Raw genomic sequence first — 20,631 nt, 5'->3', positions numbered from 1 at the left:
TAAAATAAAAGAACATATTCAAAATGAATACGCACACTTAAAAAAAAAATCTAAATTAAAAAAAAAATAAAATAAAAAAATAAAAAAATAAATATATATTATACACCAGTAACCTTGTTTTAAAGATATAAATACTTAAATACAAAACAAAGCTTAATACAGTCCCGATTTAGTCATTATACCATATTCCAGCAATGTTATTCCTTCGTGTGCAAATACAGTTTTTAAACAATAACAGATTATATTGAGCTTACTCGTGTGCTCTTTTTCAAATGTTTCGAGGAATTCCAATACATTGTACATTAAAGTAATAATGCCCCCAGTAACCTTACATGAACCTTTGCAATAGCTCGTGATGAGGGATGGTGAACTTCAACTTTGTCCAAAAATAATAGGTCATGACGTACGTGACGTGTTGTATTTCCTAAGCAGTACGAGAATAAATAAGAAGTGCAAAAGAAAAGTAAAAAACGAAACAAAGAACACAAAAGCTTAGCAAAGTATTTCTCTCAATCTAATTTAGAAAGGATCCCTTGCCTTCTTCGTGTCACGGCTAAAGGATTAGGCATGAAATATGCAGCAATGTAAAATGTCAAATTTGGCAAATATTACGGAAGTCAGGCATTAGCTTGAGGAGATGGGATCAGCGCTGAGGAGATGGATTAGTGCACCGACCCACCCCGGCACGTGGGAAGAAGAGTGGAGCGGTTTGGGTGGTGGAGGGTAGGTATAGCAGGAGGGAAAAACATTGCAAATCATCTATTTATGCCGCTTGTTTGTACTCACTGATGATGCTGAGATTATATCGAAAGCTCTGTGTTTGACTGGTACGAAAGTCAACCCGACAGCGGTAGACACCCTCGTCATGGCGTCGAACGTCCTAAGCAAATATTTGTGCCGCGTTGTACCGAGAATCCCGGGGCAGCCCCAAATTGACGCAACACGATGAATGCAGGAAGCAGTGTTGGCAGCGAAAACGGCGTCAACGCGTTGTACGGCGTGGGAGCAGTGGAGAGAGAGCGAAAGGGCGATGTGGAAGAAAGAAAGAGAACACGGAAACGATCAAAATCACAACCAGTTTGAGATGTTGTGATGTAGTGAGTAAAAACATTCACACACACATACACACATGCGGAAAATGTTGTATTGCACAAGTAAAAAGAGAGTTGACCATTTTATCCCATTTGCCAAACACTGTATGTTTGATACTTTGGAGTTGGTGTGTTGCAGTGAAATATAAACATATTTCTGTATTTTTCTAAACTTGGTGCAGTAACAGACAAACTTCAGCAAAGGTATGAAACAACACGTGCTTGAAGTGGGCTGTGGTTTGGGCGAAACTTGTTTACCTGTATATCCAGTGTGGCCGGATCGGTGTCGGTGTTGAAGTGGGCCCTTGGTCCGAAAATTTCCGGCGCTGACCAATGCCTTGCCTGCTGTAAAGGTTTCCCCCGCACGTCAAAGCTGTAAATAAAAGGATAAAGATTATAGAAATAAATTTCGGAATTTAACTTGCCAGAGAGCATCAACCTCCCTTTCCATGTTTAATGGTTGCAATTTACTTATGTTTGAAGTTATTGTCGGAGAAAGCGACGAATTATGTGTACATTTCCAGCATGTATTTTTGGTTTTTATGGCAATAAATTGAAGTGAAAAAATGTTTTAAAAGAAATGATTAGTATATCAGAAATCAGACAAGCGGATACGATGGATCACTAATGATTCTACTGCTTCGCAGAAATAGCTCCCTCGCCACGGTTCAATCTCGCCTCATCGTGTGCTTTTACATCCCTCCTGCAGAATGTTTGTCACTGAAAGTGTCGGATGGCTCAAAAGCCGTAAGTTACACTTTGACTAACGCTCACCTTACTGACACATGGCAAGTGATTTCTCGAGTTTAACCTCACCGCTTTATCACACACACACACCGGTCGTTGAGTGTGATACAGGGAAAGAGACACAGTTTTCCTCTCGCTTTCCCAAGGCCCCGTAAGTAAAGAAAATTTCTGCGCGTAAAGTGAGTGGCATCATTATGCTCGCTAGCTAGGGTTGTACCAATGGCTGTCGTGGTTCTGACGGTAAAGAACGAACCCCGGTATGGTCGATAGGCAACGACGATGGCTTAATGGAGGAGCAATTAAGAAACGTGTGTATGAGAATGGCTTCGCTTTGATGACACTAATTGCTAAATAAATTTATTAAAACTTTATCATTTCTGTACGGACAGATCAGGGTAGCGATCAGCTTGGATGCTGGCGGTACCCGCAACCGGTAGTTCGGGATGTTGGGCACATTGCTGGCGTAATGGTTATGAGCTGCGGGTACTGGTTGTGTGTTTACAGTGGGTTTGATTTCACACTTTGATAATACACCCCTTTAAAGCAGCTGCCAATTTAGCGATAGTTTCTGATGGTAGTAACAACACTCTACCATACGAATGCTAATCAAAATAACCACTGGTCACACAACAGTGTCCTCGTTGTGTTGACGTTGCCATTACATTATGGAAAGAGTTCATATCTGCTGTTGACAAAAGGTTTAAAAATGGTGAGTGTATTTATAATTATAATTATATTATATTTGTATATTACTATACGTATGTACGTATGTATATTACGTTTCCTTGGAGTGCACATTTTGTACAATTAAGGCTGGGCTGTTCCTATACGTTTATAATGTCTTCTAATAATTGAAAAACATAAAATACAATGTTTAAAGCCCACCATGAACATTTCATAACCTAAGATTTCAAAATAATCAAATAAATTAGCAAATAAAAGGTTTTCTCGAAGCGATGTAATCTTCATCGTCTCGAAAATAAGCTTTCGTAAGCATTTGACAAAAAATGTAAAGTTTTTAAAGTTGAAGTTTGTAAAATGTTTCGCTTGGGTCAAAATGGTCGACATGCTTTGACACGAGCACCATGATGAGGCTGTGGTGTAAGCTAAGGTCTTCATACCAATATGCAAGAGCTTATACCAAAGCTTAAAGTCCAATGTTCTGGTCAATTTTGTTCCTTTGTTTTTATGTGCTTTGACCTATGGTCATAACGAGACCCGCATAATAAATCTCCCCACATTTGTTGTGGATTTTTTAATTTTATTTTATTAATTTAATATTGATGCTTCCACTCCTGATTGTTTTTCATGAATAAGATGTTGAAGCAACGATTGCCGTCAAAATATCAGTGTTTATTGGTTTACCCAATGAGATACACTGTAAAATCCTTGACAGTGCCATTCTGCCCCGCTTTCCGCTATATATCCAACTGTTTTTCTGTAGGGTGCGTTAACATTCGATGAAATGCCAAATGTCTCACGCCCCTACACTTTTTATGAATTTAGCTTCATGCTCCATGGCGTGTCGGTATTTCTCGGAATGTCTGGTTGCACAGTAACGTGTTACTACTACTACTACTCAAAAGACCACGAAAGTCGTTACGTCAAATAGAAAAAGATGTCTACATTTATTGGAATTTATAATTGTCGCTTATGGTTTTTCACATCTCCTTTTTAAATTAGTTAACCATACTATTGTTTATTCCACAAAAAATCGAATCATTTTTATCAAATAACCTTAGTAAAGTATTTGGTACTTCCTAGTATAGATAGACGCTATGGGCTAATGAAATAAACCTCCAAAGCTACATAGTCAAACAACATGACCTCAATGCATATTTGTTTGAGGTTCAACCTTCAAATTTGCCAGTTCTACTTCAATCTTTCCGGTAAATTTGTGCTGGCGTGGAACACAACATCGATGCTAAACCGCTTTGTGAAAGCAGGATGATTATTCATTTACATTTTTTAAATAATAGATATTTCGCTTCTCTTGATTTCTCTTTGATTACAACTTCCTAGAGATAAGTTTCAGAAAAATTGCTAAAATATATATTCTTCAGATTTTTTTTTCGAAATTCATATTTCAAAAAGTTCCTTTCAGAATAAAGTTACACTTGTTTTCTTTATCATTAATTTTATGGCTCATGGATGCGCCTGGTAGCTGTTACTAAACAACAAACAACAGCAAATTTTTTCGCCGGTTCATCCAAAGCGGTTCGCAAATTATACGTAGAAAATATATTACATATCTTCGAGCTCTTGTATCGGGAGCAAAAAACAAAAAAATAAGATAAACTTCCATTCCGTAAGGCAAGTATACAAGGTGTCAGCCGAACGGTGCGTGTCGGAGCGTAAGACGTGGAAACGTATCAACACACGCTGTTGACTTTTATCTAAACTTTTCGACAGCAGCTCTTGAGCCGCTGTCGGCAGAGTGTTACGAATGATTCGTTTCGGCTTGACGGCGTGTAGCTACAACGTGTGACACATATTAACGTGTTTCGCAGTCGCGTTTGAAAAGACTGTTATCAGTCAACAGTGTCGCTCGTGTGCGTAGTGGGGAACGCACGTTGAGCGCGCGATGAGACGAAACGTACAAAGACAGTTGATGACGTTTATTAAATGATTTATGTTGTTCCGGAAATGTTTACGCAGTCGCTATTGCCGCTTGCCGGGTTCCGAGCGTTATGCGTGCGTTTGTTTATCGTCGGCATTTCGGCTGACGGGGTACGGCGTAAGGCGTACGCGAAAAATGGCCCGGCCGTTTTATGCTGTGCCGAGAGCATGCGAGAGCCGTGATGAGTGGGTAATTTGTTTCCCGTCGGTGCTACGTTTTGAGATGGCCTGAATTGCGAAAGTCGGCAAGTCGAACGAAAAGAAAGAATGATGGATGAGTGAAGCAGTGTGCTGTAGCTTCGTTTTGTTTGGCAGTGACGGGAAAATAGCGCGATGAAGAGGGCGCTCACCCAACGCACGGGGGTGAGATAACCTGGACACATGCAAGAAGGCTGGTGCTACAGATTTATAAAATATAAAAAGCGAGCCGAGTCCCGTCGTTCGACCCAACATCCATGGATCCCGTGATTGATGGTTCTAATAAGCAGCAGGCGGCACAGGGTAGAATGTGCGCACCGTAATGGGACACTTTGTCGGGTAGGTAAGGTTACGGAGTTTTTGGAACGGAATTCAATCGCTACTTCCGAGCTAACTTCTCTAAAACTCATCCCACAATGTTGAAAGTTGCAGCATTTTAGGTTGCAAAATTAGCATTTATTTTTTATCATTTTCCTTGTACTGAGCTCATATGACTTTCATAATTTGCTCTCAGTTCACTATGCTCCTTCTGGCAGCACGATTGCACGAGTTGAAAATGAGCACGGTAAGGATTGTTATTTCAATTTCCAACCGACCGCTTGGATGCACACATTCTTCGACCATCAAACATGAACGAAGCGCAATTTGTAAGATCCTTGAATGGGCATCACAAAAGCACAGCCAAGAATGTATCTCGAGCGCACACGACGTTGGTTGGCCAAACAGCCCAACTAACGGACAAACATACCAAAAAAAGAAGAAAAAAAACAGCAACAAGTTATTTCCTATAACCGTTACCATTCGGACATTTGCTTCGGCATCATGTTTAGAATTTTCAACCAATTTGGATGAAAATTCCTTCGTGCAGGCGCTCGTTTCGCTGTGCGCACGGTGAATCAGAAAGCTCGTTACGGGGAAAATGAGCAAAAAGCGAGCGCTCGAAATGTGCTCCAAAAGGCACACGATGCCCGCTACACAGCCGGAACGTTTGTAATCACTGAAAGAAAGCAATGAAACGCGACCCGTAGTCGTGGGCCAAATCGTGCATTCAATACAGCAGCAATCAAAGCTCACATGAAAACCCCTCGAATGACCTCGAGCAGTGGCATAACGTGTCTTAAATCGGACCAATCGTTCTGATAAACTTAAAGCTGGTTTTACTCTCCCCCACGAGATTTTGGTTCAAATAGTCCGCCACGGGAGTTTATACATAGCAGTTTCATGGCGCGCACACTCACACACTAGTAAGTGAATACCAAAAAACCAGTGGACTTGATGGCAGCCAGAGAGGCAGAGGACAAAAATAATGGCAAGCATTTCACGGTTCCGTTGAATCATGGTTGTAAGGGCAACCTTCTTACAATTCTTTGTACGGGGTAAAATTCTTGCAAGGTATTTCCGCTACTCTTAGCGCTAGCGCAACACGCCTCCAGCTTATGGAATACGTTCTGATAAGGATTTGTGATGAACAATATTAATTGTGCTTCTGCACGAATATTCATTGTTTAGCAAACCCCACAGTCCCCGCAGGTATGGGTTAAGGGGTAACTCTTTGTTTGTTTTGCTTGTAGGTATAAAACATTAGCTTGATATTTGAACATGACTCTGGTATGGGACGACGTTACAAGCGGCGTTGTTTCGATGGATGAAACATTTTTGATGAGTTAAAACATGTTATCTATGTTGGTCGGTCTTATCGTTTTCATGGGAGCAGAAGCACAAAGTAAAGTTTGGCATGCATTGTTAGTTAAAGGTAATTTTCCCCTACGTAAGGGAGAAGGGAGAATATCTTATTTACGTGACTTTTAAGGTTTATTCCTCGTGACAAACAAAGCGCATAGTACGGAACAATGCGTTAAATTTTCATATGCTCGATGCACACATCGATTACACATTTAGTGATACTTCAAGAGTTTACACATGTAGTGATACACCTTAAAGCCACACCATTTGAATGACATCGAACGAGCATGCTTTAGGATCAGTTGAATTAGAGCCTGAAGATAGAGGGTAAGTAAGATTGATTTGATTATTTAGCTTGAGGTATTGGGATTAAAGATTGACAGATGGCAGCATTGGACCCGTATGGGCAGATAATTCTGCAGTTGAAAATTGTGCCAAATATCTACAGATATAGGACGCTACGATTCCATGTAAAAGTATGACACACGTTCGAGCCGTGTAGAAATTGCGTATCTTCTTCCTATTTGGTGCTGAGTTTGACTGCTATTTGAAACTAATTAGTTCACCGCGCAGCACGATAGTAAGTTCTATAGTAAAATAATACAACTAAACAATATTATCGGCTTTGATGATTTCATTAGTGAATAATTATAATAACTGATTCATTTACTAATTTATAATAAGTTTTCTCATTTCGTGGTTGTTATTTGGCTAATGTTGCGATAAAAGATTTGCATTAGTTTTTAAACTGATTACCGAAAATTCATACGCGAGCGATAGTTGCAAAAAGTTTTAGTAAAGCTTACATTACATGTGAGAAAACACTAGTTGACCTGATTGTTCAATGGGAAGATGAAAACATAATATGAATGGTGATATATTGGCTACAAACTCCTGAGCCACTTTTGAAATACATAAACCCCCGAATGCATTCACTTGCATTCTCTATTAAACGAATGCCTCGTGCACATGAAATTATATACAAACTATATATATATACAAAAACAATGTCTTCATTTTTCACTAACAAACTTCACGCAACAATTTTGACAATTGAACACATTCGCTATACGCAAGCTGCACGAGAGTGTGTGGTTAGTTGCACCACGATTCTATTATTTCGCTTTGATTATCAGCCGGAATGAAAGAAAAACCCTCCAACTGAAGAGGCTCCCAGAGCCGGCATAAAGATGTCAAGTTGAAACAAAAACAGAAACAAAATACCTCTTACTTCACGGGGTGATTGGTGCTGCACACTATGGCGAAGCCGGCATCGCGATCCACAGCGACAGAGACGGTTTGTGGTTACGGGATTCTCCTCTTTTGTTATGTTTTAATTATGTAAATGTACAATAATCTTCTGCAGCGCAAGGATTATGGCGTTGACTTTGTGTGGCTGCGCGGGGTGGCAAGGATTGGCGGCACCCAAGTGGGACGCAAAAATTGACAGGCACTAGACGTCGTGAACGCATTCCCGCGGAACCGACTGTCTCCACCGTTCGACACCGAAGACAAAAGGCATCGTCTAAAGGTGCGGATGGAGAAGTTAGTTTGACTCAGCAAAAGCGGCAAAGGGAGGGTTGCCACAGGAACCCATTAGAAAGCGGTGGAAAGCAGAAACGTTCGGGTCGAGTGTCAGCCGGTGGGTGAACGGAGCAGTTCAGGCACCGGTTGTGCGAATCCGGTTTTCCACGCGACGCAAAAGAAAACTCGTAAACAGCGCGAGCCGGATCGGTTATGTTAAACCAACCGATTACAACTACTCTGCGGTTTAAAGAGACGCTTTTCCCCCTTTTCACGTTGTAAGCGCAAGTGGCACCAGGGGAGTGATACCCTTTTCGCCTCGCAGCTATTTGGCTGATTCGCGCCACGGTGTCGTAGCCGGTATCGATTGCTGGCCGTGTCAACGTGTTGATCCGCCGTCGCTATGATTGTTATCAGTCGGATGAGGGACACCGTTTGCGGCTTAGCTGTTGTCATACTCCGGTTTGGGTGGTGTTTCGATCATTTAGTACCATTTAAAGATTCCCATTAACCAAACAATGTTCTCGTGGCAAGTCTACACCATTAAATGGTATTAAGGCATGTACAAACGATTTTCAAGAGCATTACGCCTTGAAGCAGAGAAAGCACATTTTATCGATATTGTAAGGTCTGTTTTTCTTCAAGTGTATCCAATAAAAGTGTATGTAAAAGTACTGACAACACTTGACTGCTTGTACAGTGAAGTGAAAGCAGCTTGTAATATGTTTTTAATTTATCTTCCAACGGTGTGTGTTCTAAGAAGAGCCTGCACTACCTGATAAAATTACCAACGATGTCATCCTCAAACCCGTTCACGCAGCAACGTTGTGTGGCTAAATTGCGCCTTTTATTTAGTTAAAGCGACCCCGTTTTTCCTCCCCACCTTTTATACACGTTTGCGATTCATTAAACTCAAAATTCATTTCATGCCATTAAACCAATCTTTTAATGTTATTTTCGGGTCGGGCTCCCCGTCTGGCGTCTCTTGTCAGCGTCGCCAAACCAAAATAGCCAGGTGAAAGCAAATTTACCATTTCCCTTTAACAACCCGGGCCGCCTGCCACACCCTGCCACACACCCGTTCGGGCTGAGTGGTTGACTCACTTGCTCACATTAATATTGACATTCACGCGTGTCACCCGACCCCACGTAGCCAAGGCACGTAGGCTTGCTCGTTCGCACGCCACCTTCCACATTGGCGGTGGGTTGAATGTTGGGAATACCAGGCTCGTACCGTTCGGCAGATAATCGACAGACAGTGGAGTGAATGGAGTGCGGCTGTTTGGTAGGGAAAGCAGCACGAGGTTCTTGCACCGTCATCAGGACCAAGCCGACGCGGTTTAGGGACATCTTCTTGCCAGCCCAAGAAGGATAGCTACATCCCATCATATCTTCATAGAACGTGGTAGCTCATTCATATTTTGCTTCCTCTTTGGGTTTGCCTGGGTATTTGCAGCGCACCACATGGCACCTGCATGCACCGGTTCGAGGGTTTGGGTTGGGCTTTTGTCGACATCGTTCTGAAGCAACCGCTTAAAGAACCATCAGCCTTTTCAGCAGCTTTTCTCGTCCGCGCTGTTCGGAGACAGCCCCAAGCGATCGCGGGCGGACAGGTCGGGTAAGAAAATATCGTCCTTAAAGTGAAGAAAATGACACTCTCTCTTTCTGTAGTGCACTACAGCTTAGAGCTTGTGTTGATTCTCGCATCGGCCGGCAAGGAATGTCGCGAATTGTGCATGTACTGCAGGCAGCAAGTTGGAAGGGAGTGGGACCTGAACCGTCCTGAAAAGTCCTTTCATTTGGGACTTTGATGGAGGTAAAGCGAAAGACATTAATGGAGCAATGTGACGTTCTCTCTTCAGACATGATGATGTATGCACGCTTACACAGCAACGTTCGCGAGGCTTGTGTCGTGAGTTTCAGTTACAGCAGAGTTATAGTCCCAAGTCTTTTGAATGTGTTCCACACATCCTGAGGAGTTGGTGAGGTACAAAAAGTATACAAAACTCACTTACAGTTCTGGAGCCGCATGGGTAGGAGACACGGTATTGAAAATTCCCGTTCCCTAGACTACAAAATGCCTTCACCGTTTATTCGCGTAGATAAAAATGGCTGTCTTTTAATGGAGGGGGAAGTGAAGAATAAAGCTTTCTTCGTCGGCTTTCATGACGAAAAGTGCTTCTTCTGTTAAGATGCTTCGAGAAGAGGCATAGCGAACAACGATAACAACAGTGCACACAAATTAGGGCTAGGGAGAGAGAAACAGAACGAGAGAAGCGCAAAGTGGCGGTTGCTTTGCTTCCCACAGTGGTTCGTGAAACAAAAAAGGACTATGAGGGGGTAGGGGACGCCTTCAATTTTGCATAAATATTTATTCACACTATACTTCAGCTTACTCACACACACATACACAGCACATAATTTAATCCCCATTTGAACGGTTTATTGCATCAACAACCCAGAGAGCTTAAATTAGGACAGCTTTGAAGTGTTTGAAGTGTATATTGCAGAGCTTGGGGAAGCAATCGGTTCCCGAAGAAGGGAGAAAAGGAAACTTGGCCATGTAAAGAATATAACATCCAGGGGAAAAGCCGCTCAATATCTGTAGCGTTATAGTTCTATCGTTAAATAGGCGACGGCCTTGCTTGTGAGCACAGTATAAAAACAATATTAACAACGCAATAAAGCAGGAGATGACGTTATCAATGAAGCAACTTTTTTTAAAACCACAAATAAGAAAATCCTCATCCTCAAGTACAGTGTCTCATAACGAGTACTTTCCATAAGTCAAGACTTTTAATGTCTTGAATGCCTGTAAAGGCTGTCAGCCTATGATGTTACGCCAAATAGAAGCTGATTTCAATGTATATATCATCATTTATCATCATTTATTTATTCAAATATAAATATAAATAACATAATAAAAGGAATGTATAACTTGAATCAATACAACAGCAAAAAAAAAAGTTATCAACAATAAACAACAAACATCTTTTCTCATAAGGAGTTTTTCATAAAACGAGTTGGTAGAACAAATTGCATCAAAATATGAAAACACATTATGCAATAGCCCACTATAGTTAATGATAGGAACAACTGCTGATGCAAATTACTTATGTTATTAAAAGAGAAATCCATTAAGGTCATTTTTTAATGTTGTAAAAAAAATACATACACAATGAAGGTATTTCAATTTTTCAAGTAAATGGCCGTAAAGTAATTCATTCCCTTCCATTTCTTAAGGCAATCGTTGCGAAATGTCGCTCATATTAGTTTTTATTTTTATTTTTTTAAATCAGAGCAAGTAGTTTGTCCTGACATAATAACTCATATAATAACTAACACAGAAAGGTAACAAATATCCCAGCATCATGTACAATCGTTCAAATACCTTTCAGAGAGCAAAGTCTATAAAAGAAAAGATTACACGTTCCAGTCAATAAAAATCACAAACTACACGGTATCGCTTGTTTCAAGGAGAAGCATTATCAAAAGCACCCGTATCGCAGACCCCACTTTAGAAAAGCGATCCTGCCGACTGGTTGGTCGGCTCCTGCTTACTGTCAAGATTTACTACACACGACAGGGTAAAGACGCTTAAAATTCTACATGCTACAGTCCATTATGTGCTGTACAGCGGCTCGCAAAAACCTTTTCGGTTAGACGTCCTTTAGAAAAATTGATAAACATGGTGCACGGTTGTCGAATAGAAAATGCGTCTATTTGTTCTCTCCTACCTTGTGGCCCTTTTGTGTGTGTGTGTGTGTGTGTGTGTGTGTGTGTGTGTGTGTGTGTGTGTGTGTGTGTGTGTGTGTGTGTGTGTGTGTGTGTGTGTGTGTGTGTGTGTGTGTGTGTGTGTGTGTGGGTGTGGAATATGTTTGGATCCACAACATTCGCCATTCCCGGAACGGATCGATAACCGGATACTTATTGACCGTTTTGGTTGGCACTGTGTACGGGATTCACCGCTCTTACCCGAAACGTTAAGTGATGCGAGACATTTTGCAGGAAAGTGCGTACCCGGTGTTTGGTCGATTATTTTCGGAAACCCTTTTTTTGTTGGTGCCGGGAACCATTTTTTTTATTCGTGACTTGGGGCGAGTTGTGACAGGTGGGGCCAAAATTGGAAACATGCATTGTAGAAACGGTCAAAAGCTATGAATAAATTGTATATGTTGTAAAAAAGAAAATCGCTCCAATCAGTTCCACAGCGCAGTTGGGAGGTGATTTGTATTGTTGGGAGCTGCATGTCGGATCGATGCTCTTTCCTATGCTGATCTGATGCTAGATGAATGTGTGTGTGTGTCCCAGTCATCCAAAACCCTTTTCCAGACTAACGGACAATTTCAGTGAGAAAGTGAGATGTGGGGAAATATTGTAAACGTAAGCGTATTATCATGTCCTACAGACAAACCTTTAGTATGCAAACGATTTAGGATGTTGTCTAGCTGTTGAAGGACAGTCCGGCAGGGATCGCTTTTACTCCCTGTGGGAGGTAGTTATTTAGGTAGAGCATTGCTTCAACTTGGCTGATATGGTACAGATTGGCATCAATTTGTAAAGTTCGTTGTATGTATGCTTTTTTTCAAATTGATTACCAATTCCAAAACATAAAGATTTGTAGCATCATACGTTTTCTAACAATAATTACAAGTTTATATGCGTGCTTTGAATTCATCGGAATTAGTATCATTCTTGATGGACTTGGTTCGAAGAAATTGACTAGTGAATGAATTCAGTTTTATAATGATCATTATCCTGTAATTCAATTTCAGTATTTTGAAGCTGGCGGGAAGTAATTTCAGCAACACATTGAAAGGAAAGTAGACATGCTTTATAATCCCTCTCAGATGTCTTTGAAATCTCATTGGTGTGTGTCAATTTAGCACCTATAACTAAGCCTTCAAAATTGAGATTTCAACTAAAACATCAAAAGAAGTTCAATTTTTTTTGGTATTTTCTTTAGTCCTTAAAACCTACCAGAAAATTTTATTTTCCAATACCTGCTCTGCATTGCTAACTGTACCACGGAACAATTTCCAATATATTCAGCTTAAGGAATGAATTTTATGTGAATTATGCAAAATATTCATTAAAGACACTTTTTATAGCCATACTGCAAGGCCGGCTTGAAGCAATGCGGAAGCGAATCCAATGGTTGCCAAGAGTTCCACCAATCGTTTGAGCATTCGTTCGCTCGTTCAATGTCCAAATGGCAATGGAATGAACTGCATCAGCAAGCAGTCGCAACATTTCTTGTGCTTTGCTCCGTCATATTTCATACGCTGGTAAGGCTGGTGCGAATCCCAACCCGTTCCCGTTCGTCCACCGACCAGCTCGACTCGGGTTGTCACCTTGGCTGGAGCCGTAACGGCTTTATTGCACAAGATCGGTGACAGTGGTTGGGAGGGATCATGAAAATGAAATTGAAAAATTTAGGAAGCCGCAATGAATTTATGAATATCCAACGTTGCGCGACGCGAAAAGCCAGCCGATTGGAGCGCAGAAAACGTCGTTAGCGCGGTCCGTAGTGCCGGTTGCGAGCGTAGGCATCTCCGAGACTATGGTCGTTTGCTGTCGAAGAAGATGACAATTCGCAAAGTGAGGGTAAGCGGATGAGGCTTCGTGAATGAGAACAGCGTTTGCATCGATGCCAGTGAACTATAAACTGCAAAAGACTGTTTACACTCGGTTCAGTGAATGATGCAAGGGGAAATATTAAAAAAATAAATACTTTTTTATGTCGTCAATGATTGCAAACCTTAATCAATGTCATATAACAGTTTTGCCTGAAATAGCTTTATATTTTTTCTGAAATCCAATTGATTACAGAATTTTACTGTTGCATTCATTTTAAGGCTTTCCACAACCTAGATATTGCAGCTTAAAAATAACCAATGCATAGTGTTTTGGGCTCACTGAATTTCCGTTTCAAAAAACATTATCCACTTTAACTCATTAAGGTGAACAACTTTCATCACCTTCAGCCGGGCGGCCAGTGCGGTTCTTGGGGTTTAATTGAATATAATTATTATTTTCCTGTTGCTGAAACGGGCTGAAGTCCTTATTGTCGCACTTTGCTTTACACTCATTTCACCTCAGCGTAAGCGAAGTTTAGCACCAGCTCCAGTTTCCAGGAAACCTGCCTGTTGCCCGGTGCGGGAGGCGTTAAGTGAAATAATTGCAGTGTCATAAGTAATGAGCCTTGGAAGTGGAGTGCTCAATTAATGAGAGTAATGGTCCACTCGGTTGAGGTTTGTTTTATTTTTTCGAGGGTTGCTTAAAAGTAACACTTTCCCGCGGTTGTGGTAATTATCGTGCAAACCACAATAACAAAACCCACGTGATTGAATTTAACATTGAGCACTGTGGCATTGTGTGGCTCCATAAGTAAAGTTCAAATTTTCAGATCATTCCAAGTTCTCTAAAACATGATTCACGCGTATTTTACAGTACAATTCATGCACATAAATATACACATGCTGTTAAAGAACGTTCCAGCTGTGTTTGAAAACTTAATTTTTTGTCGTATGAAATTTTCATCACATCATCACGATGATTTGCTTGGCACATTAAGCAATCGCGTAAATTCACGCGAAACCGGAACGTGAAACAACGACGGGCGCGCACCACCGTCGTTGACGCTAATTGCTGTGGAATGAATCAACGAAAATTGCTCACCATGCTATGGGTTCAAATTGCTACTAAATAGCAATTAGAGTTTTCACCACAGCTGTACCATCGAAACGCGACCGAGCAAGATTTTAAATCTGCTTGATGCGGAACTAAAGCGGATATATAGCTGATGTACATAACGTGCAAGCTGTATTGAACAGGCTGGTATAAATCATACTCGAAATGACAAGTTAGGATCCAATTATACATCATTCATAGGAAAATGAAGCACACAATAAGTGGACAAAAACAAGCACTACTCACCGGAAGATGTTTTTTTTCTCTACCATCTGGGCTCGAAACCAGATTAGAACCAAAGCACTTCATTGTGACTGAATAGCTTCCGACCATGGTAATCGTGAAGCAAACGATTCTAGAGCTACCATAGCAGATGATGATGATGATGATGCTGGTAGCGTTGTCTTGCAAACGGACACGAGTGATAAGTGTGTGTAATGAAGTTGATGATATGTGTGTTTGTGTGTGTGTGTGTGTGTGTGTGTGTGTGGGCTTTTTGTGTCCATCGCCACTTGACAGGATACATAAATCGTTAACAAGCAACCTGTTGCCAGCTGAAGAGGATTGACATCTAGAACAGGCGTATGCTTTGGATATATTGCCCATTATCTAGAAGAAACGTTCCGTACAAACCGGAAGTACGACACATACAAAGCAATCGTCGCAATAGGATGGTCAATTCCCTTTTTTGTCGTCAATACAGTTGATGTTGTGTACGAGTTGAATCATAGTTTTTCATCAGCAATTTTTCATCATTGCATAACCAAGAGTAATTCAAATATTTGAAAGGCGTAACTTATCAAATTTGTCAGTTTGAACTTTTTTTTACGATTTGTTCGATGATAAATACTTTAGCAATAGCCCACATACCCAATAACGTCATCCACGATTCACGAGAGTAAGATTACGAACACAAAAGCCTCTAAAACAATTGAAATCCACAAAGCAAAGACTGCGGTAAGACATAGGGTAAACGTACAATAAATTACACCAATCGATTCGCTATTCCCACTAATGGTGCAAAGTTTGATCGTTTCAAATATTTATTCGAAAATAAGGAGCCAAATAACACGACAAATGTGGCGAACGTGTCAAGAACGGTTTAACATTGCCCAAAGATCCAAACGCACACACATACGTGCGCACCGTCCCTTTGGGATGGCAGGCTCCAAGCGATGTCAACTTCATATGTTCCCACCCAGCCCAATTCCAGCAGCCAGGCAAAAAGGCTACTCTCGATGGGCACGTTTCAAATAATCCCTTTAGGGTAATGGTTGAATTATGTCGCGTAACGTGTGCCGATTGGCTGGGCTGGTGTTCTGTACCAGCGCAGCAGGCAGAGGGAAAAGGGGCACACCATATCTAGGCAGTGTTTGGCGGTGAGAAAAATTGAAATAAATGTACCGTAAGTATTTGGGCCGCATTGAGACAACCGGCCCGGGAAACAATCCATTTTGCACGAAGCGAAGGTAAGCACTTCATTTTCGTGGTCGGAAGATGCAGCGAAGCAACAGCTGAAGGTAACAACAGGCTGAACAAAATGACATCATTTGAAAGCTCATCTTACAAAGTGAAGTTTTCGCCGAAATAAAATGTCTTCTGCTCTCTGGAGCATTGCGAGCAGAACATATTGTGTTACGCGAGGTGCGTGCGTTTGTGACGTGTTAGCAGGCGTTAAGTGTAAGCTTTCACACTGTTTTAACATCGTACAATATAGGCTTTCAATTCAATTCACCTGAATACAGACACAGCAAGTGTAAAAAAAAAAATGATAGATTCAACAGGACGGAGTGTCTTATTTCAAACCATCAAACCAGCTCAATTAGCACGCTAGACTTCAACTCTCCGTCACGCCAACCATCCGTGTATTGATTGTTTAGTTTCAATGCGATTAGTAAAATAAATGTTTGTGTGGTAGAGCCTTTTTTTGTTCTTCTTTTCGTGACGCACTGATAATAAAGGAACGAACAAAACAGTTATGGCCTTTCAGTTGACCAGAGCTGTGTTTATTTTTTTCGTCTATTCAACTTGCCCATGAAATGGGAGGCTTCCATCAAAAGGGCATGTCATAAATTATGTGCTCCGCCGTTACACCTAGTAATCCGGCTGACCTCTAACACGGTTTGGAGACCGTAGGTTAGCCGCTGTGCGTGTCAAGTCACCCGAAAAACAAAAGCGTAGGGTAATTAAATAGTTTATCATGAAAACACTATCAAAGGTGGAGTGTGAAATCGTTGAAATACGAAAAACGTTGGCAAATGCGATAAACCGTAACACGTACGATTGGAAAAAGAAAATGGGGAGCTTTGCCACCGGTAGTGGCCTTGCTTGGTAGCTGCTGCAATAGTGTTTGATTTGCAACACAGTACAGAAACCAATACCCACAGCTCCCAACACCGTTTAAAGTACTGCGTGTTTAGTTTCGTTTCATGAAATTTCGTTTGAAATGAAAACCCGCCACGCGGTGTAGCAATTTATTGAAAGTACGTTTCGGAAATAGGTGTTTTGGGACCTACAGTTGAGGAGCGTTTTCGGCACGATTGGTTTTTGATGAATTGTAATCATGAAACAGCTCCGTCCAGATTTGCTGCAGACACCTTGGTTGCAGGTGGATTTGAATAACATGTTTTATTTAGATGAATGCATAATTCATTTGTAAAGTAATTGAACCGCACATTAGCATGTTTTGCAACATAACAATCTTGTTAATGATCGTGATATTTCAGATTGTTTTTGACATTTTATGTACTTAAAGAAAAATTTACATCTCCACATAACTTGCCAATGTTATTCATTCGATTTAGCAGAAACTATCCTAATTTTAATGTACAAATAACTTACCTGTACAAAGGAATTCCAGCGTCGTCCTTAAACCACAGGACCATGTACACCTTATCCCTGGACGGTGCTGATAAAGGACAGGGCAGAGAGATCTTGCGACCTTCTACAGCCTGTATTTCGGAGGATTTTACTGTAAGAAGAAATTAAAGATTCATAGGTAAATATGACAAATTGAAGGTAAACGTTTCAATTATTGGAACAGATTTGAAATAAATGTAATTGCCTTATAATTCTATAAAAAATGCAAATAATCATAAGCATCCTTGAAAATGAACTAATATTCAGCTACGCGTGTAAACTTTTGGTCAAATAGTGTGGACCTGTCATCACAATCATCCAAAAGGCTTGACACTTCAGCAAGTATTCTTGTGTCACCTTGCCTTGACGTGAACAGGCACACAGAGAAACACCTACGGACTATCCACAGTGCCAACGGATTGACGGTTTCTTCAGCAACAAAGATTAAGTGTATGATTAATGGAGATTCATATGTTCCTGCCAGTCAACCAAAGCCTACAGATATGCTACATCAAAATGACCCCGAAGCAGTTTATATTCGCACACAGCACACAGGCGGGCAGGGGAAACGGGAACGAAACGGTTGATGAATAAACTTACACGGCCTTCACGAAACGGACTTAACGCCCCAGCAATGGCGCAATCGAATGATGGATGGAGCGGCTGAACGCACGAACGGTTGGTTGAAAATTCCTTGCCCGTTTTCCCAAGGCTAAGCCATTTTATACCCTGAATCGTCCGTGCGAGCATACGGGTTGGTTTTTATGTGTGTTTGTGTGTGTGTGTGTGATCCTAGAGCTGAAGATTCCTTGCTTGTCCCCCTATTGTGCCACCGTTTCGTTGACAAATAGAGATGTGAATGGAAATCGTTGCAAAGGCTGAAGGAATTATCTGTTGATATATGATCGGTCATCGTTATCGGACCGTGCGGATTAGAAGGATGGAACAGAAAGCAGTATTTATAGTTCAACAATCCGTCGATGGTCGATTGCTTGTAAGGTTTGTTGACAAAAGCCAGCAGTGATGAAGACCGTGGATGTGCGTGCGGGTATGCCATTGTGAATGAAGGTTTGCTTAACACTCAATCAGCTAAAAATACATATTAAATGTATGATCCGCTTAAGGCTGTTGCTTTGATGGAAGTGATCTTAAAGATAAGAGATTTTCCTCGAGCTTACAATTATAGTTTTTGTACATCTGTATGGAAAAGGAAATGGTTATTAGATTAATATTTACCTTAGCTGTATACTAGAATTCAACCATCTCTAAGTGCATGTTCACGAATGAACGTTGTTACGAATGCAATTATGAATAAAATATCAAAAAAGAGATTACCCAATTCTCTTTGAACTCAGACGCCTTGTCGGCCTCAGACGTATGTACAACAACATGGCAAAACAGTGCCCTCTTTCACTATGCTGAGAAGCAATTGGATAGCAGTAAAAGGTAGCAGGAAATACTACAAACAGAAACCGGAAAATGGTCAATCTTACAGCGGCCTTTAGACATTGTGCTGCAACGTTCACCTTGCGCTGTTATCTGTTAGATTAGATCACAGATAGAGGCAGCAAGCAGCAAGTACTTATAATGTGTACATCAACGGTAACGGACAACAGAAAGTGAAACGATTCCCTAATCTACTCTCACGGTCTCTTGCTGTTTGGTCACATATGCCACGGTTGTACGGCTGTGTTGCTGCTGCTGCAACGGAACGTACGTCACGGGCATGTAGTCCTGTGGTCCTCCGTCCCAACTCCCGAACTCGACGTCTCGGTCAGAGGAAACAGGGGCTACTTTTACGCTTGGTTAGCGTCCCGGTGGCGTTTGCTAGAAACTGTGGCGCATTACTCAGCTAATCTACCACTCGGCTGCAGAGAGGCATTTTACCTTCCAGACCGCAAAACATTCCTACCGTGGTGAGTAGCCGGAGCTGGTGCTGCCAAGTGAAACAGAGTCATCAGATTACGTATTTCATTAAACAAAATGCGAGCTAAACAGCCGACTTCAGTGTGCCTTCTTCTCGAAGAGCCGCGAGCCCCGAGTTTTGATAGGGAGACTGGCTTGGTTGGTTGACTGCTTGTTTGAAGGTATTAATTTGTGGAAGCCACAGTCGATTCGTCACCGACGGGTCTGAGCTCGTGCTTGGACGGTCTGATGGGAGAATTAATTCGTTGCTTGCAGGCGTGAGGGAAATGTGTGATTGTGCTGCACTCACCGGCAAGGATTTAGCTTGTCAAGAAGCCACAGACAAGGCAAACGACTTACGAAACTCTAGCGACAGGTGAAAATCGCTAGGGCGTACCTCGTTAGGTTTAAAATAAAAAAACAAAGATACGTGTTGTTAATGAGAAACTAATTCTAGAGTATTTTTATATTACACACAATATAATCTATGCTTTGTTTTGGTAATGGCACCAACAAATTCCAACATGTTAAAATTTTTTACTAATTTTAAAGTGATGATTGAGATTAATTCCCGCAATTTAAAAAAAAAACCATTCCCACAGAAATAAGAAGCCAATCTTTCACGAGATCCGCTTCATATACAAAAGAAACTGCCACGTTAGCACGAACGGAAAACCGTGATTATCGAGATATCATCCGCGTAGACGGTCGTTCCGGTCCGTTTCACGCTTGTCAAACTTTACCAATTAATATGCATATAATTCTACTGGCGAGCATCTTACGCCTCAGCGACACTAGCGTAAAGCTTCCCGTTTGCCTTCGCACTAAATGGTGGGAATTACAGACAAACATTTCAGGGCGTCGTTGGGTTTAACAATTTGCATCGAGGGTCTTCCCGGCGTATCTGTCTGGTCGCTTGTGCGTTAGGATGAGTGTTGTGCGATCTTTTTCGGACGGGGGTGCGAATGTGGGACGAATATTTTTCGCCTAACATTAGCGCTAAGCTGAGCGGATTATCTCCAGCACCGTCCAATGCAATAGCAACTTGCTTGCTTGCTAGGTTTTGTTTGTTTTTGCCCTGCCCTGCTCACCTTGTTTTCTTCTTTTCCTTTTTTGGACTGCTGTGCCGGACTTCTATTCCGTGTGGCAGGAAAAGTTTACCCGCTAAGCTAGGCAAATTTCTAGAGATTCTGATTTAGAGCAAGACGTTGCGGGAGGGACAGTTGCGTTAAGGGATTTCTTAATTTGTGCGTAAAAATAACTCAATTACGATGAATTGGGCTTAGTGCAAGAGCTGTTACACGTGACCTAA

At 41.4% G+C, this 20,631-nt stretch overlaps 1 protein-coding gene across 6 annotated transcripts in view; it reads right to left on the bottom strand.

The window, feature by feature from the left end:
• The window catches only part of LOC120902482 (neural cell adhesion molecule 1), a 192,997-nt gene that overhangs the window by 65,300 nt on the left and 107,066 nt on the right, over positions 1-20,631 (bottom strand). For all 6 annotated transcript variants that reach the window (XM_040311264.1, XM_040311260.1, XM_040311262.1 and 3 more), the window contains exons 4-6: positions 17,397-17,526; positions 1,350-1,464; positions 787-880 (exon numbers count right to left, since the gene is read on the bottom strand). In XM_040311264.1, the coding sequence (XP_040167198.1) occupies positions 787-880; positions 1,350-1,464; positions 17,397-17,526 (339 nt within the window). The remainder of the gene's footprint in view (positions 1-786; positions 881-1,349; positions 1,465-17,396; positions 17,527-20,631) is intronic.

This window comes from Anopheles arabiensis, chromosome 3 (genome assembly GCF_016920715.1).
Source record: "Anopheles arabiensis isolate DONGOLA chromosome 3, AaraD3, whole genome shotgun sequence".
NCBI lineage: Eukaryota > Metazoa > Arthropoda > Insecta > Diptera > Culicidae > Anopheles > Anopheles arabiensis.
This window is presented reverse-complemented; position numbering and strand designations above follow the sequence as displayed.